Source organism: Fistularia commersonii, chromosome 14, assembly GCF_037954325.1.
Source record: "Fistularia commersonii isolate RoL2024-O1a breed Wild chromosome 14, RoL_Fcom_v1.0, whole genome shotgun sequence".
NCBI lineage: Eukaryota > Metazoa > Chordata > Actinopteri > Syngnathiformes > Fistulariidae > Fistularia > Fistularia commersonii.
In genome coordinates this window covers 12,199,599-12,217,676 of record NC_141297.1, presented here as the reverse complement: position 1 = coordinate 12,217,676, position 18,078 = coordinate 12,199,599, and the positions used below count along the sequence as shown (strand labels likewise).

Below are 18,078 nucleotides of genomic sequence, written 5' to 3'. Positions count from 1 at the left end.
ACTTGCATAAGGGGTTGTTTGGCTTAACTCGGGGCATAACAGCTGTCACATTAGTCATGCTGTTCCATTCTGCACGCTACCTGTGTATCCACAAATAACAACACTACAACAACTGTGGCTACTGTGCAAGCTTTCTTTTAACACAGCCAGTCACCAATATAGGGCAAATTCCATAGCACATTAAATGTGTGTCTCACACTGTGCTACAATATTTAGTGTGTATTTCAGGAGCATGCAGCAAGGACTACTAATTGTGTGTCAAAGTCTGTCAGAAGATGGAAGGAAGAACACTGCCAGTCAATGATACCTTATGAGGAGAGAAATCATAGAAACTGACTCTGCAAACATACTGCTGGGAGATCATATTAAAATGAAACAAGAAGTATGAAAGGGAAATGGGAGGAAGAGTGGAAGGAAACAAATATGCACATAGAAACACAGCATACATATCATCTGACTAAACCAACAGTCTCAGTGGGCACCTACGCTTTTACTCTTTTGATGTTTAATTAAAACCAAATCAGGGGGTGATGCTTGTGGTGCTGTTTTCTGAAAAAATATGCAAATGTCAATAAAAAGGTATTAAAGAAACATACAACCAGGCTCCTATGGCCATGGCGTGCAGGGGGAAAGGAGGAAGGCTGAATAGACAGTGAAAGAAAGTAAAATAAATAAACAGGGAAGGGGGAGGGAATGAAGCTTGAGACACATATGCCAAAAAAAAAAAAATAGAGCAAAACACACAAGCACCCACACTGCTATTTCTGTAGCTTGATTTGTATACAACTCAGGCGGACGAGTGTTGCTAATGACGGCTGATGATGTTGATGCTGACAACTGAAGATAACGCTACACCAACACCCGAAGGATGGGCAGATCCGTTGCTGTCAATCTGCCTACGAGAAACTTTCAAATGCACTGCACAAGACATCTGGATGTTTTTGATTGACACACAGCTGCCCAAGTTGTCCCAACTTGTCAGCTTCAGACAGAAAATGCTGCTTTAAGTTGAAAGGGAAATTCTTACAGGAGGATAAATCAATTGTAAGCGAGTACTGGATGTCTGTGACTGAAGGAACTCTAAGTGCAATGACTGCAAAATAATGGTGCCCAAACTCTTGTTTTCCAACCTAGTGAGACAAAAATTATGCCTCAGCATTCCAAGTTAAGATGAAAAAACTGTCCTGGCTGTACACAACTTCCATTATTTAAAACGTAGGGTGGTGGCTTTCGGTTTGTTTTTGGACTAAACACACTATGAAGGATGTGAACCTCCCTTAAAAGCTCTAAAACATTGTTCAGGATTATGTCTGTACATAAAGTTTAAGAAAGACTATGAAGAGCTTGCTCAACTGTGTTTGGAAAGATTGTTGTTCAGATAAAATTGCAATTTACTTGAAAATTATTACCAAGTCCTGTAGGGGCTATGCCTCTTGTCTGGCCTGGGAATGCCAAAGGATTCCCTCAGGAGAACAGGATGATGTTACCGATGAGAGGGAAGTCTGGGCCTCTTTGCTTAGGCAGCTGTCCCCTTTACCAAACCGTAACTGACAGAAAATGGACAGATGGATGGACGGATGCTGGCAGTAACATATCTTTTCATACTAATGTAAAGGGGATTTTAGGGAAAGCAAATGCGCAATATAAAACTTTCCTGAATCAGTGCCAGAATCAGACTTTATACTTTATTGATCCCAGAGGAAATTGTGTAAAACACAGTGATTTCACACAACAACTCAGTCAGTGAAGGGATGTGATGATGTGAAAACACCACCTCAATTAACTGAAGATGGAATTGAAACATTTGGAGAATTAATTTGTGACACAGAGGAACAGCCAACAGATGGAAATTCTGCTGCTCATACTGATATGCAGCATGTTAAGAGAATGGCTGTGACTTATTGCATAGAGTTTGAATATGATGTAAATTCATGAGTTTGAATTCAACTAATCTAATGCAGAGACAAGCAAGTAGCGTCACTAGAAAGGCCAGCTGTTCCACGCCATTCACTATTTCTTTCGCATCCTTGCTGCAAGTACTTTTCTACTGTGGAAAAGGGTGTTCAGCGTAGGGTTCATTTACTTTTAGCTGTCGAAAGGTAAACCGAAATTGATTGGATAAAATGGATTCGACAAGATTTGACAAAGTGAAGTCAATCTCTGACCGAGTGGAGCTTTTCAATGGGCAGTTGCAAGCCTAAATGAGATAATCCTGGTGATGGAGAGAGGGCCTGTTTGGGAAGAATTGAGGTTGGGGTCTGGCGTGCATCGTTGCATGCAGAAAAAGGTACTCAGAGGCGAGCAGTGGTTAGTAGGATACCTTGAGATTAAAACACAAATAGGGGGAGCTTAGATCAGATGTTTGCATTAGGTCAAATAAAACGAAATGATCAAATAAAACACAAAACAAGACAGGAGTCAGAGGAAAAGACAGATGTACGAGACCCCTTCTGTTGGGTGCGGCTGGAGAAAGGTAAAAGTCCTCAACCCTTAGAATCCGTCTGATGAGGTCGCCCACTGGGTGACCCCACTTCACACCTGCAGCCAGACAGCCACGAAGATAGCCAGATGGACAAAGACAGACAGACAGACTGACGCACTGAAACAAGAAAGAATAGCTTTTTATACAAGAAAAAGCAAAACCAAAGACAAAGACAGAGGAGGGGGTAAAAGACAAAAGCCACTGAAGTTGGCGAAGAGCACAATTGAAGGATCAGAGGTTGAGTGGATGAATGAAACATGGATATGGTGTTTGAGTTGGAAGGAGGAGGGTGATGGACGTGATGGAGAAGTGAATTGGTTTTATTATAATGAAGGCACATGTCCTGTCATGTCAGTTTGGATGAACGCTACCCCACCATTGACCATCATGGAATCACTTAAGACAATAAACAGTCAGTTTTAAGAACATCCAAATGCACGCACGCAGTCAACCTGGAAGATAAAGACAGGGAGAACACGAAATGCGAGCAGAGAGACACATTGGGGAAGAAGGGAGCAAGAGACCAAGGCAAAAATCAAACCTTATTCCTCAACTCACCACAAGGTCCCTGGTGCATAATGGGAATGTGGGTCTTGCTGTGACACTCTGCCTTGCGTCGCAGGCAGTCATTGGTGTAGGTGTGGCTGTCCTTGCCGCAAACAGGCATGTAAGTTCCGTCACACTCGATGGGATCACAAGAGCAGCGGGCGTTCAGCTGTTCCACCAGACAAACGGCATTGAAGAGACACTCCTGGCATCCCTCTGGAAAGAAATAGTTATGAAATATATGAACCCAACAGGCATGGTTTGTCAATACCAATGGTCTAAAACCTACCTCTCTAGACACTGACGTATGCAACGCAGTGCAACGTTTACAAAAGGACTTTTCTCCAGAATTTCTTTATAAAAACATTCACATTTCAAACACATTCTGATCATAATGATCTTTAAATAATCAGTGTAAAGTTTTTCTCCTTTCATTATTCTTTTCCAAATATCTTCTATCCATGCAATACCAGTTAAGGCTCTTAGTATATTTTGAGCTTGTCATCACTATGGTTGGAAACAAAACTTATTCTATTGAGAAATTGCTGGAGATTTATAACCATAATTGTCATTTGGGTTAAGGACATTGTCTACAGGCCCATCATAAAAGTGTGGCATTTTAGTTTAAATTTTATAGTTTTTTTAACCCTCTCGTAAATTTGTTGACAATTATATTGTCGTTTTGGTCTGATATCAATTGTGGAAGGATTGGCAAGCAAGTAAGTAGTCTGTAAACCAAAACAAAAAAAAGCAAAACAAAAAGAGGCAAAACAAAGAATGCCTCTTATAGTTATTCCAGGCTATATGGCACTACTGGTCCACTAGGCAAAAATAAATCTTTTTTTTTCATCCCAATAGTTATAAAAAGTTTTACTTGGCTGATGCCACAAACAGCGCATTTAAAATTGTATTATTGTAAAATATGAGAACAAGCATACAGCATAAAGGGTGCAAAGCAGGAACACTTGGAGGTGTACAGGTGTAAATCTATCTAGCTATCTATACAGAGAGACATAAACAGACATGATTAATGATTTTTTTTTTTAAGCTGAGTAGGTTTTGATTCTGGTAGGCATTGTAGTATTTACAACTACAGGGATGAGAATTTCTCAATGGTAGATTCATTTGAGTAAATTCTCTCTCACTAACTCAGGGTCAGAAGCATATTAATTAATATTTCACATCAGCTTAAATAATTTTTGTCAACATGAAAATATTCCCACAAAATAAAATTGAAAAAAAAATTCTGGTTGCGCGTACATCTTTTGATTAAAAGATATTCTTTGCTGATGTTTGACTCCCATCTCATGTCAGTTATAAAGTTCACCCCTTAACTTTAATAAAATTTGCAAACTAACTCTAGAATTTAATTTTACGGTCAAGTTAATGTCTAAACTATCGCATTCATTACATTTTGACTCACTAAGCAGAAATCTACTTTGCAAATTAAGAAAAATAAAAAGTAGTGGTAATGTGAAAAGGCAAATTTGCCACTGAAGTGAGGAAATCCAATTTGAAGCAGGCCTCCGTTCTGGCGGGGTGCACAAGACCTCACAATTATTACATTCCTGATCAGTGGATCAAATTTGTATAGCAATTCAGTTCTTTCTTCTCCTTTCTTTAAAAGCTTGTCATGCCACACTTAATTACATCACTGGTATATCTGAGAGAGAGGGCTTCCAAGGATGTACAATGTCATGGTAACAAGTCAAAATGGCCATTTCGATTAGTTACCAATTTGTAATTTGCTTAGGGATATGATTTCATGGATCTCTGTTTCTAATTGAATAATTCTTTCATTTGAAAATAGTAAAAAAAGAAAAGAAAAGGGAAAAAGGGAATGAAATCCCCGACATATGCACACACGGAGATTAAAATACAAACTTCCAATGCTACTTTGGCAGATATTTGTACTATTTAAATCCCTCCTACTGAACCCCCGGTCTATCAGGCAGTGAAACAGGACTAGGACCCCTAAAGGGTTTGTTCGCCTTCAATGATTACTGATCAAGGTAGCAAACAGTGCTGTCTTTGGCATTAAGGGACTTGTCAGGACAATGCACCAACCGACATCAGTGTGGTAAACACACGACTATGACTTCTAAGACCCAACAAGTACACAGCTGGAAAATAAGATTTGCTTTGATGGCTATCAGGCATACAGTAAAAGCTGACATCTCTTTGTTGACTAAGGCTTCAACCCCTGTTCTAATAGTAGAGATAACAGCGCTAGAGCCTCTTATCAGGCTGGGGGAATCCAATGCGAGCATGGATACAGTACAGACCTGGAGACCTTAGTCATTTATCTCGGTGGCAATGAAAGGGAAACAGTCACAGGGTTAGATTTTAAAGCCAGCCTGCTTGTATTCTCTTTGCAGGGAGTGGGATATTGTGAACAATTACAGGAGGGTAGTCGAAAAATTCAAATAGTTACTGCAGTCAGTTATTCAAAGTGATCGTCATATCCAAAGGGAATAAAAATCAATTTTTTGGGGGACATTGGATTCTTTACAGGGATATAAACAAATGGGTGCGGGGAAAATAATACCGATTTACGAGGGAACAAAGAGATCCTTGCGGGGCAGAGATAGGATCAATTATGCCAATTATATCTTGATTTCAAAGTAAAAATAAAGCAATAATTAGAGTGTGAACTTACCTAGCCTTCTGCATCCCCCTGAGTGGACCTTCCTGAGCTTGACGCCTTTCTGCATGCCAGTTGCCTTCATAGCACACTCGCTGGGGTAGGTTTGTCCGTCGCTGGCGCACAGTGGCTCATTAGCTAGGGGGCACGACTTTGGCGGGCCAAAGACTAAAGGTTGCCGGGTAAGGGCGTTGACCCAGCACATTTTGTTCGGGCTGTTTGCAGCATCTTTACAAGGATCTGAAGTGAAAACAGACATTCCCGACGTTAAGCGACAGTGCATCACAGGATGAGGTACAATTTATGAAATGAACACAAAATATCTGGTTTTGTTAATTAGACCCCGGGGGTGTTGAACATAAGGGCTGTATTTAGAAAAAAATAGATAAATTATCGACCTTGTGGTCTTCTGTGAATACATTACATTACATTACAGTCATTTGGCAGACGCTTTTATCCAAAGCGACTTAAAAAGTGCAATTCGGTCACCGAAGATCCAAAGTACCAGTAGTCGGAAGTCAGAAGTGACCACTCAACCAAGTAGCCATCTCAGAACCATGTACATGCATATGTTAATTTCATCGTTAATTTGTTTTTGTTTGGGGGGGGGGAGGGCGGAGGTTGGGGGCTAAGTGCGATTAGTGGGGTAGTGCTTGGTGAAGAGGTAAGTTTTCAGCTCATGGTGAAAGACTTTATCAAAATGTGATGCTCATAGCTTAATTTTCCATAACCTGGACACTGCTCAGTTCCCTGGGTACTGTAAGATAAGCCGGTAATTTTTGGAATGTAGCTGTAATAAGTTTTTCATATCAGTTAATAATAACTGTAGAATAAATGCATTTGACAATAATATTTTTGTGAAGAGCTACCAATGAAAGAAGAGAAGGGAAGATGGATTCTTCACTGCTGCTGCTTCTGAGATGTTATCAGTAGCCCAGAAACTGAGAGCACCTCAGAGTCGGGTCTGGATATGAAGGCGCAACAAGGACATAGATAAAGAGACAGAGGGTTTGATTGCTCCTCCTTCCTCCCAGCAGAGAGCTGGTCTGGCACAATTTTGGCCATTTCGGTCCATGATCATAATGGAATTGGTCTGTGAATATGTGGGATGGAGTTTGTACTCCCTGAAACAGGAAATGAGAATTTATCCTTCTTGCCATGTGTTCGAGACAGGATTTTTGTTACATTGGGACATATTAAATCATCTGCCCGCCATTGATGAATTCAAAGTGTATCAAGAATGATGTATCCTGCAATTAAGGACAGGAGGCGACATGCAGAGAATGGGGTAGATAGACTGAGGGGAAATGGTTCCCAAAGACCCTTGGCAGTGAAACAGAGAGCAATAATGGAGGAATACAAAGAGGACAGAGTGGTTTGGCACAGGATTGGTAGATGGATTGACAATGGCCAGGTCGCAGATTATTTTCTATAAGTACAATGCAAACGCTTGAGGAGACTATCAAACAGGATTTCACTGCAATGCAAACAATGCCTCTGCATAACACAACGCCTCACCTACCAGGCCAGACCTTTATCTGAGAGACCATTGCTTCTCATCAACTGAGAAGAACAGCTTTCAGGGTCTACGCTTTACATCAGCGGTCCCCAAAGTACGGCCCGGGGGCCGGATACGGCCCGCCTCCACATTTTGTCCCTGAACAATACCGGAGATGCATTATGATTTTCTATTTATTCTGGCCACGTAATTGTGACTTGTACATGCATTGAACGTAACATTCTATTCCACCCATTTGGAGTCTGTGGTCTATCTGAACCCCCCCCCCCCCTTTAAAAAAAAAATCCTGGACACATCTCTGTCAAAAAACACGGCAAAAAAATTAGGCAAGAGAAAGTAGATTCAGAATGCAGGGTATTTAACCTGTTAGGTGTATTTAACTTGGTAGGTGTTAGTATCAGTTCGGTTTCATAGCCTGCTTGCTTTCTGGTTTTCACAGTGAATTTGATATGAGAGAGCTGCAAACAGTTGTGTCTACAAGAAAGTTAATATTCCTTGGTCTTTTTATCTGTGAAAAACTTGAAAAGGGTAATTTGGTTATTATTTATTTCATAAATAGTGTTATTTATTTCATAACTAGTGTCATTCATTGAATTAATAATGTTATTATTTATTTTCTGATTTTTTTCCCTGTCAAGATCCCAGAAATAGTTAATTGTTGGTTATGTGTGGCTTTCTGGAAAACAATAAATGTTTATGTTTAAACACCTCTGCGATCGTCACACTTTTTGTTGCAAATTGTCCCGGCCCCCCGTCAGAGAAGGGAGAAGTTATTTGGCCCTCGCAGGAAAAAGTTTGGGGACCCCTGCTTTACATGCTCGCTTAGCAAGGAGGATATTGACGAAAAGCATGGCCTGCTTGATACGTAAAAAAATATTAAAAATTTAAACCCAGATCTTGGCAGTCCTGGTCCCCTGGGCCGACTTAGAAAATAACCTTCCGTCGGAGGTCCAGTTTATACACATCCTGTTGCTCGACACATCCCTTACTCTGTGTCCCAGAGAGCCAGTGCCTGCTGTTCTTTCCCTCTATCTTGCTCCCCTCAAAACAAGAAAATGATGTGAGCACCTGGAGTAAACAACCGCCGCTGGATAATAACGAGTATGAGCGAAAAATGCTGGGCCCCACAAAAATGACAACTCTGAAAATCTACTTAGAGAAAACAAAAGTTTGCACTGCAGGAGTCTCAGTATGAGGCAAAGTAACCTGAATGAAAAATGAGAATGCCACAAGTAAACAGCGTATCAGAGGGAGAAACAACAAAAGCCAGCAATAGCGAAGAAAAGGACAGTTCGGGCATAATAGAGAAGAGAGAATAGTGGATAATTTAGATAATTTGTCAAACAAAACGTTCCAAACAGTTTGCAGTCTCAGTATCTCAATGCTCATCGTTCATTATTATTCAGGTCACTAGAAATTCAGTATCTTTGTATATGCATCAAATCAGCATTTCCCAGCTGATTTGAAAACGGGCTTCACAATTATGCTTTGCAAAACTTTGAACTGATGTTTAAAACATGAATGTATGAGGAGAAAGGCGCTTACCACATTGCCCATAATATTGCACTTTTATGTTCTTCTGGTTGTTGCAGGCGTACTGATGCAGCTCACACTCGTTCCGGTAGTCCTTTCCGTCGCTGCCGCATACAGTCTGCTCTCGTTTGCCCTCGCAACCGAGGGGACACATGCATTTAGCCGACAGGCCGTCCGAAGACTGTGCACAGGTGCTGCCGTAGCTGCAGGTCACGTCGGTGCAGGGGTCCTTGAGAGCTGCGAGCAGGGATAGACATGAAAACAAGGTTCAGTCAAAAGCAGAGCGGTTATGATGCTGAAAAGCCTACCTGTCAACCAGCTGTAGCTGCAAACACTCATACTGTGGACTGGAGTGCCTCATAGCTGACAAACTACCGTAATTAAGTGGCTGCTGGTGCACTTTTGGAAGCAGTTATCCATAGATGTCAAGTAGTTCTTGACACCCCACGGAAAAGGCCCACTGTCACAGCTATTTACTCCTACAAACAAGTAGCTTAATTTCACAGCGTGGCGCAAATTGAATTAGGAATATTGAATTCACAGTGTCTCTCTCGCTATGCCGAAACCTGCTTTCATATATACAGTTTCAGAAGTGCGTCCTGAAAGGAAGAGGGGAAAAAAAACAGTTCCTCCCTGACAAAGGACACGGTTTCCAACCTAATTACACAGGGTGCAACTTGCCGCTGAGTGATCTGTTCTAATGATGGGAGGGGGAAGTTTTAATTTTGCCAGTGTTTGCAACTGATGAGAGCTTTTCTTGGGTTTCATAACCTTGACAAAAGGTAGCGAACAGATTACATCTTTGTCATCTCACAACAAGATACACATTTATGACTGTCTCAGACAAACAGCGCTCCCGCGAGAGAAGCAGTACACTGGCAGCACCCTCATTTCTGAAACCTCCCACTTTTAGAATGAATATTTACCCATGTCCAAAATTAGCCCCTCTTTTGTTACAAACAACGTAGATGAATCTAATTTAAAGGGGAGGTGCATCTATTGAATCTCCATTCCTTTGCATTTTGTTTTCTCCTGACTTTGACAGGCATTTTCTCTGCCTTTGAAGAGAAAATAATAAAGGAGTGTGTTTCAGGTTTGTCTCATTTTGAAAATATGACACACTGCTTCAGGATAGTATGGAGCCACTGCCTAGTTACAAAGAGACTGGAATGCGTGATGTGTGCTATATATTATGGATGTGTAAGGAGACAGGCATGCTATGAAGATTCTTGATCAAAAGACACAACTCTTCACTCCCCTCATCTTCATGACACATCCTCCCTTTCCCTTTCCGTTCTTTCCTGTCAAGTTCTTTTGAGGTTTGGTGAGTAAGTCTTGTTAATGAACTTCTTCCCTTTTATATGTTGGCTGTATTATGAAAAAAAAAAAACTTTGAATGCATGGAGGTAACAAAACAAGTGGTACAAGGTACGGTGACAAGAAAAAAAAAAAAGACGAGATGAGAAATTTAATAAAGTGAACTTTGAGACTTGCTCTAGATGCAGCTAAGATCAAGAACGAGATGACATATAACAGAAACTGACAGGCTGTTGGCCCAAAGCCATTACCGGAAACCATCAGGTCATTGTAAGTCATCAGTAGTGCTTGAAATAGCTACGAATGTGAACCATACAGCAATTTTGACACCTGGCCTCTAGTTTGCATCTAATCTAATGCCCTGTGAGACAGTAATAAAATTTGGGAAACAGCATGGCAGTATTGGAAGTGTTGTACCTGTCAGAGCAGGTAATATAACCAACTGATAAACACATTACACTTGCTAAACATTGCAGACTGGAAATAGTTTGAGCTCTGTCATGTCATATTCTAGTAGCTTCCAAAGGCATCCTGTACAGTTGGAGACAAAATCAGAGTGCGTACAGTTTCAATGACACGGTGGTTGCATCATATAAGGAAAATCAGGGAGATAATTATGAAGAATTCTGGTGATGTGCCTCGTCAGTAGAGAGGGAGTTCTTTTTGTCTTTGTGACAGCAAACAATTTTACCAGGCACTTCTTGATCTCATTAAAGTATAACTCGGGCACTAGCGGCGCAGTTTCCCTTTTCTCAAGCTGAGCCGATGTTGATGGACAAATAACAGTCGAATGAAGGTAAGGGGGCAGGGGAGCTGTGTAGAATAAGAAGGGTGGGAAAAGGGCTCTTGATTTAAATGCTAACAGGGCCTGATTTGGATACGAAGTGCAGTCTTGATGGGGCATTAGCGCAGAGAAGCCTGCTTTCTGAGACTCAGACAAGCAGGCAAGCTGCCTGGCTGAATGTGATTGGCATAACAAATACAAATAAAAAAAAGATGAAGGAAAAGCAGAACCACAGCCTACTTCAGGGAGATGTCGCTTACATTTTCTCATCATTACCAAGTAAAAGCTGGCATAAAAAGATGGGAATGTAGGGAGCTGAAAGAAGTCAGCAGAGCTGGCTTTTCTAAATTAGAGTGATACTTGCTGCCAATTAGATGAGACTATATTGCTGGAATAAAGCACAGCAAGGTCTAAAAAACAAGGAGAATAAACAAGAGGATAAGGATTCAGATAGATTGTAAAAGAGAAACCTATAGCAACAGCAGTGAGCAGATAAAATGTTTATTATCATGAGGGGCGGGTATTTTTTAAATTCCCTTTCCCCCTCTTAATACTTGTATTTAATCCATATGCGTTTTTTATGAATCCATTTATTTATATAAGCCCTTTAAACCAATTCCATTTGGCCCATTAAAGCTGGACCTGGTCTCGGATGGTCTTCAGTTCTTGTCACCACTGGCATGCAGCATTTGAATAAGCATTAATCGTCCGTGGTGTACACTCAGCAAGTTAGGATATTTTCAATGTTATAGCACCTGCATTATATGGAATTGACTGTGACTGGACAGGCTTTGCATCTCATGGTAGTTTCATGGTCTATCCACGTTCTGCATAAAAATTCTTGAAGGAGAACTCTGCAATAAATGAATTGATCTCAGACGAATACGCTTTTTAAAGAATTGACAGCATTTGATTGGTAGAGACGGTTGAATGACTAATTATTGCCGTTCTTTCAGGAGCCGATGCGACACAATAGGCAGGATTGAACTGGAATGACACATTTTTGAGACTTAATGGCTGGGGGTTAACAAACCAACAGAATCAAGGTTGTGGTTGATCTGATATAAGACACTCTACAACACATCTTTTTTCCTTCAATTACTGCTGTAAAGATTTGATGATATTACTGACTGTGACAGATAAAAAAATGCGAGCTCAGATTTTTTTTTAAACATGAAATGTCCTTTACATTCAGTCCAGTAACAATGCAGTTTCTCTTTCACAATCTTAAAACTTGTATTATTGTGTCTTTTTTTCGATATGCGCCAAAACACGAGCCCAGGCCAACCTTCCACCAGCTAGCATATAGATTTTAACTCTTGTTTTTCACTCTCACAAAAGCCCCCAGTCAGTATGATGTAAGCCTTATTTGAAGAAACATATGTATGCTTTGAATAGACCAGTAGTAGAGCGCACATCTCTCATGGGCGACACTACGATTGGGTGTCTTGGAGAATCTTCTCTGATTATGCGTTTTTTTTTTTTTTTGTTGTTTTGTTTTTTTCAAAGACTAGAGCAAAAGCTTTGAAAAGGCAGAGGGTATCGACCGTTGACTCTTGGCATTCATTTTTGCAGTTGCAGTGAGTGAAGAGAGCAACTGCTCACTCTCCAAATTATTTTAATTATGCAGTCTTGAACCATTGCTTTTTTTTTTTACAATTTCTTTTTTCCCCTCTGCTATGAATCAAATGTTATGTTAATATTTCACCTGCTGCTGCTTGGCTTATTTCCAGGTTTAAAAGTCTCCCAGAGTCAATGTAGAAAATGAGTAGGTATTAACTTGTGTAACCTGAGCTTCAAAAAGTGAGCGATCACATTTGAATTCTATGAGCTTCATATAAATGCACAATGAGGCAAGTTTCTTGACCCCATTTGGGCTTTACATAATACAAAAACAAAACAGTTTGAACCCAAGTCATTGACAGACAAGACATTGCTGCAATATTTTCTTGCAGATTTGTATAAAATGTTAGAGGTAATAACAACTTTATGTGACCAGACACGAATGGATTGTATTTTTAGTAATTGCCACCATGACAACATGACAACATCACATATATTTCATCACTGAAACCTCACACATCATTCTTGCTGCTGATTACTTCAAGGGCCAGCCACTTTAGACGACCGTGATCGTAATTATTTTTATATTTTTCATCATTTAACAGATTTCCAGTTGAGTAAAAAAGGTTATTTTGCAAACAGCTAACCAGGTCTAGTTAAGCAAGACCTTGTGAATTCACTGTTGTTCTGTGGACTTAATTTTCAGACAACTAATCTCTGAAAAGTAAAGAACCTAAAGCTTGAATATGAAGAGTAGGTGAAGTAGTGTGATGTCTACCTGAAAAGTGGAGCACAGAGGTTTTTGAGGAAGGGGATTACAGTGATCCTCTCCCCTTGCATGTCTACCCCTGGCAACCAGTAGACAGGAAGGCAGGTGGGGAGCGCTACTGCTCTCTGATCCACTATTTTGCATTGCAATTTATTAGTGCTTCATTAAGAACAGGGAGCTGTCAGCACCATGCTGGCTCTCCCTGATGCCATGCAGTCACTGTATAGGCATCAGCCAAGAGTGAGTGCAATGTGGATGATCTGTGAGTTCACAAATGCCGGTGCAAACTGACAAGAAGCCACAGAGTTCAGAGAAGTCTGAAAATCACTTTATATATGTATGAATACATATCTGTGCATCTATGCGTACATGCACTTGTTTGTGTGTATGTGTGTGTTGCTTCCTGTAGTGCAGGGAGTGATAAGTGAGGGGGCTGGGGCTTATCACATTCATTGGTGCGATGTTGGGGGACTTGCAGTGTGTATTTTAATCTAAAACCCCAGCTATCACCAGCAAGACTTGAAGAAGAGAGGGATAACAAGAGGATGGAGGATAAGAAAGAGGAGAGACGAATCAGGGTGCTGAGTTGGAAAATACACAGCAAAACTAGGAGAGAATTACGTGAGTATACCACAAGACCCTCCCGCATTTTAGAAAAACCCTAGGAGGAGTTAAATGCATTGTTTCAATGTTGTGATTCTAATTCATTTATCTAACCGTCATTTTTCTATATAACCACATCATTCATAAAAATGTAGAGCCATTAACAATCAGACTGAGACACCGATGCAGTTGGTGGCAGTTCTGATCTTCAACTCAGACTCTCCGCATCACACATATTAATGAAATGCAAAAAAAAAAAAAGGTTGGATTTGAATTTGACTGATAGCGTTGTCATTGTTTTGCCATAGATAAGAATTAAATAAATCATATTGTGACTTTTTTTTCACATAACTAAGTAGTGAAAAAAAAAGATTGCCCGATTGCCACAATCAGTTTAATTCCAGCAAGCACAAAGCTGATTCAGCATTGAAACTAAATCCTTTCAATTCTAGACAATCTTGTTGCCGTCACAGAGTCCTTGTAAAGTTCCCGTTCTCGAGAAAGAATTCAGTTCATTTTACTGAGTTGTCTAAAAAAGTGTTAATTGATTTTCCATTTCAGTGGGCAATACTTACAGAACAAAATGCTTCTGAACAGTTTTATGGACTAAAAACAAATCAGAAAGTTTAAGCACGACTTATGCAAAATAAATTGTCGTTTGAGGAAAAGTGGAAGAGTAAATTGAGAGGTATGGAAGTAATAAATAGGAAAGGTGTGGACATGAGATAAGGGAAGGGTCCGATGGGGGGCAGGACAAAGGCAGCATGACAGAGGATGATCAGGAAATAAACAAGACTAACAGAGACAGTAAATATGGAAGATGATGTGAAGCCAGACATCATCCTGGAATGATGATATGGGGCAGGGGGCATAACAAAAATAGGGCCAAAAGATTAACTGTTCTATACGCCATACACCACTTCATGCAGTATGCGAGTGCAGAACACACACACACACACACACACACACACGCACACGCACGCGCACACAGCACTTTCTCTACTGTGAAGCCAATGGCTAGAAGATGATTCTTAGTGTTTGATGTAGCTCTTCAAAAGAGCTCCATTGAACTGTAGCACTTGCTCTTCTTTACAGGCTTTGCTGTTTTACCCTTGGGAAAGGTAAATGAACCACAAAAACTTCTCATCATACATGAGTCTTCCAGCCACACTCACGGCAAAGAAGAGCCATGTCAGTGTGTGCAAGTCTTTTTGCACATGTGTGGGGAAATGTCTTATCGTAATGCAGAAATCGTATCGCACTCAAATGCAAAAGGGCATTTTGTGGGATGGGTCTTGGCTTAAAATAAGGAATAGTTTTAGACAAATTACAATAATGATGTGTATTCAACACCATCTAAACTGATTTGTACCCAATTGAAGTGAAGAAAAAAAAAAGCTTAAAAATCTTAGGATTCTAAACTTATCATTTTGAGAATAGTTTGACATTTTTCATTGGCAGATATCTCACGCTACAAAAAATATGATTAAGAAATACAGACAGGCAGAAATCACTACACAGGGACTATTTATTCTGCCAAGTGACAAAAATAAGGCAGGAATGGGATTAAACTGTCTGAAAGTGGCATTTGTGATAAATGCCTGGAGACACTGAGAATTTGAAAGGACAGCAAACAATTTCACAAAGAAAACTCAAGTTATTCCATTAAACACAAAGCATAAACTGAGGCAAACTTTCTTTGAAGCAGTTCAAGCCTCTGTGCTCATGTATGCATTAATATTCCATTTATACTGGCGTGTGATCATTTGAGTAACCTATACATGACTCCAATACTTAAGAACACCATGGTCAAAAGGAAATCTAAATCTTCTCATCCATCTAATACATAAGTTCGCAACCAAAGACCACCAACAAATGGTCTCTTCCACAAACTATGATATAACCACAGTTTTAAACAAAGAAAAAACGGAAAAAATTAACAATTGTGCCTAAAACCAGGTTGATTCAAATACAGGATGAATAAAACCCAAGAACCTAATGGAATTAAAATTTTCAAAAATCTGTTGGGCTGTTTAAAAGACAAAAAAAACAGTTCTCTGTTTGTTTGCCTGTACATGCAGTACATAACATTTGAATTGCGAGCGTCATTAAGATGAGACAAAGCTCTTTACCTCAAATATAATAGGAATGATCATTGTGGTGTACGTTCCGATGCATATGTGATCGAGACTGAGAGACTGACATCATCAATATTACAGATTTCATAGCAACCCCTGATATTTGATATTATGTCAATTAGCTTAAATGTCTTGTCAATCAAACACCTTCTTGATGGTTCAACAACATGCATCAAGTCACCTAGAGTTGTGGAGCGTGTATTCCCTTTTCTTTAGTCCACATCTTTGAGAAATAATTCAAAAATACCGAAAAATGCAGTCATGCGGTGTTAGCAAGTTCTATATGAGCGAGCCTTGGATCAAAAGCAGAATAATGAAACTCATGAGACTCAGATATCAGATGCAGCAATAATGAAAATATTAATACCCCATTGGCAGCAAAAGCAGCAGCAGATGCATCGGCAGCAGTTGGAAATAAATAAACCACCGGGGACGAACATCATGTATCTGGGTGAATGTTAAATCATTGTGAGGAACAGAAAGAAGCTCCCAAAACTACTTCACAAAGTCCTATCAACGCAGACCAATAACTGCAGGGTCAATGGGAAACAAACTTTCCACATTCTGGATGTTTATGATACTGCTGCATACCTCAATTTGGGGGCAGATGACATAATTAAATTTAAATCAAAATGAATAAAAGGTTAATTTTTAAACAACGAAGAAATCCAATGTACAAAACATCTTTATTTCCACAAACTCACCACAAAGTGAAAGCAGATTGGGATCTGACAGAAATAAACTTCTGTCTAAAAGGGCATATAATACTGGTTCTTAGAGGAGGACCGGGGGCCCGTATGGGCTAAGTTTCCTTTTGGTAGTTTTCTAATAAACAGGCATCACTGATGGTCGGGAGCCAGCATCAGAACTGATGTGTGGTGAAGCGGTAGCCAATCATATTTGGCCTTTGCCATCAACACTTGATAATGAATGATGATTAAAAAAAAAAAGGAAAAGAAAATAATGGTGTACATTGGCAGGAAACACAGGCACTTCAGCCTGGAGAAATATGATTGGCTCATTCAACATGACTGCACTGTAAGCTACCCTTAAAAGTCTAATAGAGTACATGTAAAATTGATGAGACACCAATTCATCTTGAACTACAACAATAAAAAGCAAAAAAAAAAGTCACACATTTGTTTTCCATTGCTGACCAGTGAGATCTCCTCCTAGGGCTTTAAAATCGGTTCAAATGTAGCACACAGTGAAAAGAACATTAGTGTTTGACTTAACTGCTCACAGTACCTGGAGTATTTGGAGGAAATCAATACAACCTCACCTTTTCAACAGAAAAGTGGGAAATTATCTCCGGGGGCAAAACAAGTAAAGCCACAGTAATGAGTGAGTAACACGAGCAACTGAGAAATCATTTTAAAATAACAAAGATTCATTGAATTATAAATTAAACGTACAATCTGAAGTGCTGTGTATCAACTCTGACCTTCACTCTTTCGCTTCTTCTCACATACTAAATTTCCCTCAGCCAGATAAACCCTTTACATCTGCATGCTCATTTCACTCTCAAACTGTTGGACCCTTTTGAACATGACAATAATTTATTTTCAGCTATTTTGATAAGCTTCTTTGGGAGGCAGAGATAGACAGCATGACACTGCAGGAGGAGCAGAACGTACTGGCACTTATTTAATGCAGTAGTGGATGAAAATAACATGAATTGATTACTTTTCCCCTCCCTGGCAAACATGATTACTGCAGACAGAAACTGTGCATGTATGCTGGGAAAACATTTAAATGCAGAGGAGAACAAGTAGGTATATTGATGGCCCTCGTAGTCTTCAAAAACATGACAACAATGAGAAGTTGATGAGATTCTGGCCAATGAAAAAAGTAGCCTTTATGTGTAAACATATTTCTGGTAAGCATCTGAGAAAGAGCCTAGGTTTGTTCGAAATGTCATGTGAGAATAAATTTTCTGTAATATATGTAAAACAAATTATTTTTGGAGCACTCTTGGTGGGCGGATTTTTTTCAAACCTCTAAGAAGTCAAACAACCCCCCATGAAAGTATAAAACTAACCAATTCATCACCGTGGGACTTTTGCAAATGGAACTCCATTATTAACAGGATGGTGTGTGAGAATGTAGCAGAGGGATGATGTGACAGACAAAAGCTAAGAGAGACTTAGAGCTGATGGATGCAAAAGTAACTTGCTGTA

The 18,078-nt window shown here is 39.8% G+C and overlaps 1 protein-coding gene across 7 annotated transcripts in view; it reads right to left on the bottom strand.

Moving 5' to 3' along the window:
• The window catches only part of agrn (agrin), a 279,534-nt gene that overhangs the window by 84,556 nt on the left and 176,900 nt on the right, over nucleotides 1–18,078 (bottom strand). For all 7 annotated transcript variants that reach the window (XM_086159716.1, XM_086159720.1, XM_086159714.1 and 4 more), the window contains 3 exons: nucleotides 8,737–8,961; nucleotides 5,688–5,912; nucleotides 3,041–3,244 (listed from right to left, as the gene is read on the bottom strand). In XM_086159716.1, coding sequence (XP_086015842.1) covers nucleotides 3,041–3,244; nucleotides 5,688–5,912; nucleotides 8,737–8,961 — 654 coding nt within the window. The remainder of the gene's footprint in view (nucleotides 1–3,040; nucleotides 3,245–5,687; nucleotides 5,913–8,736; nucleotides 8,962–18,078) is intronic.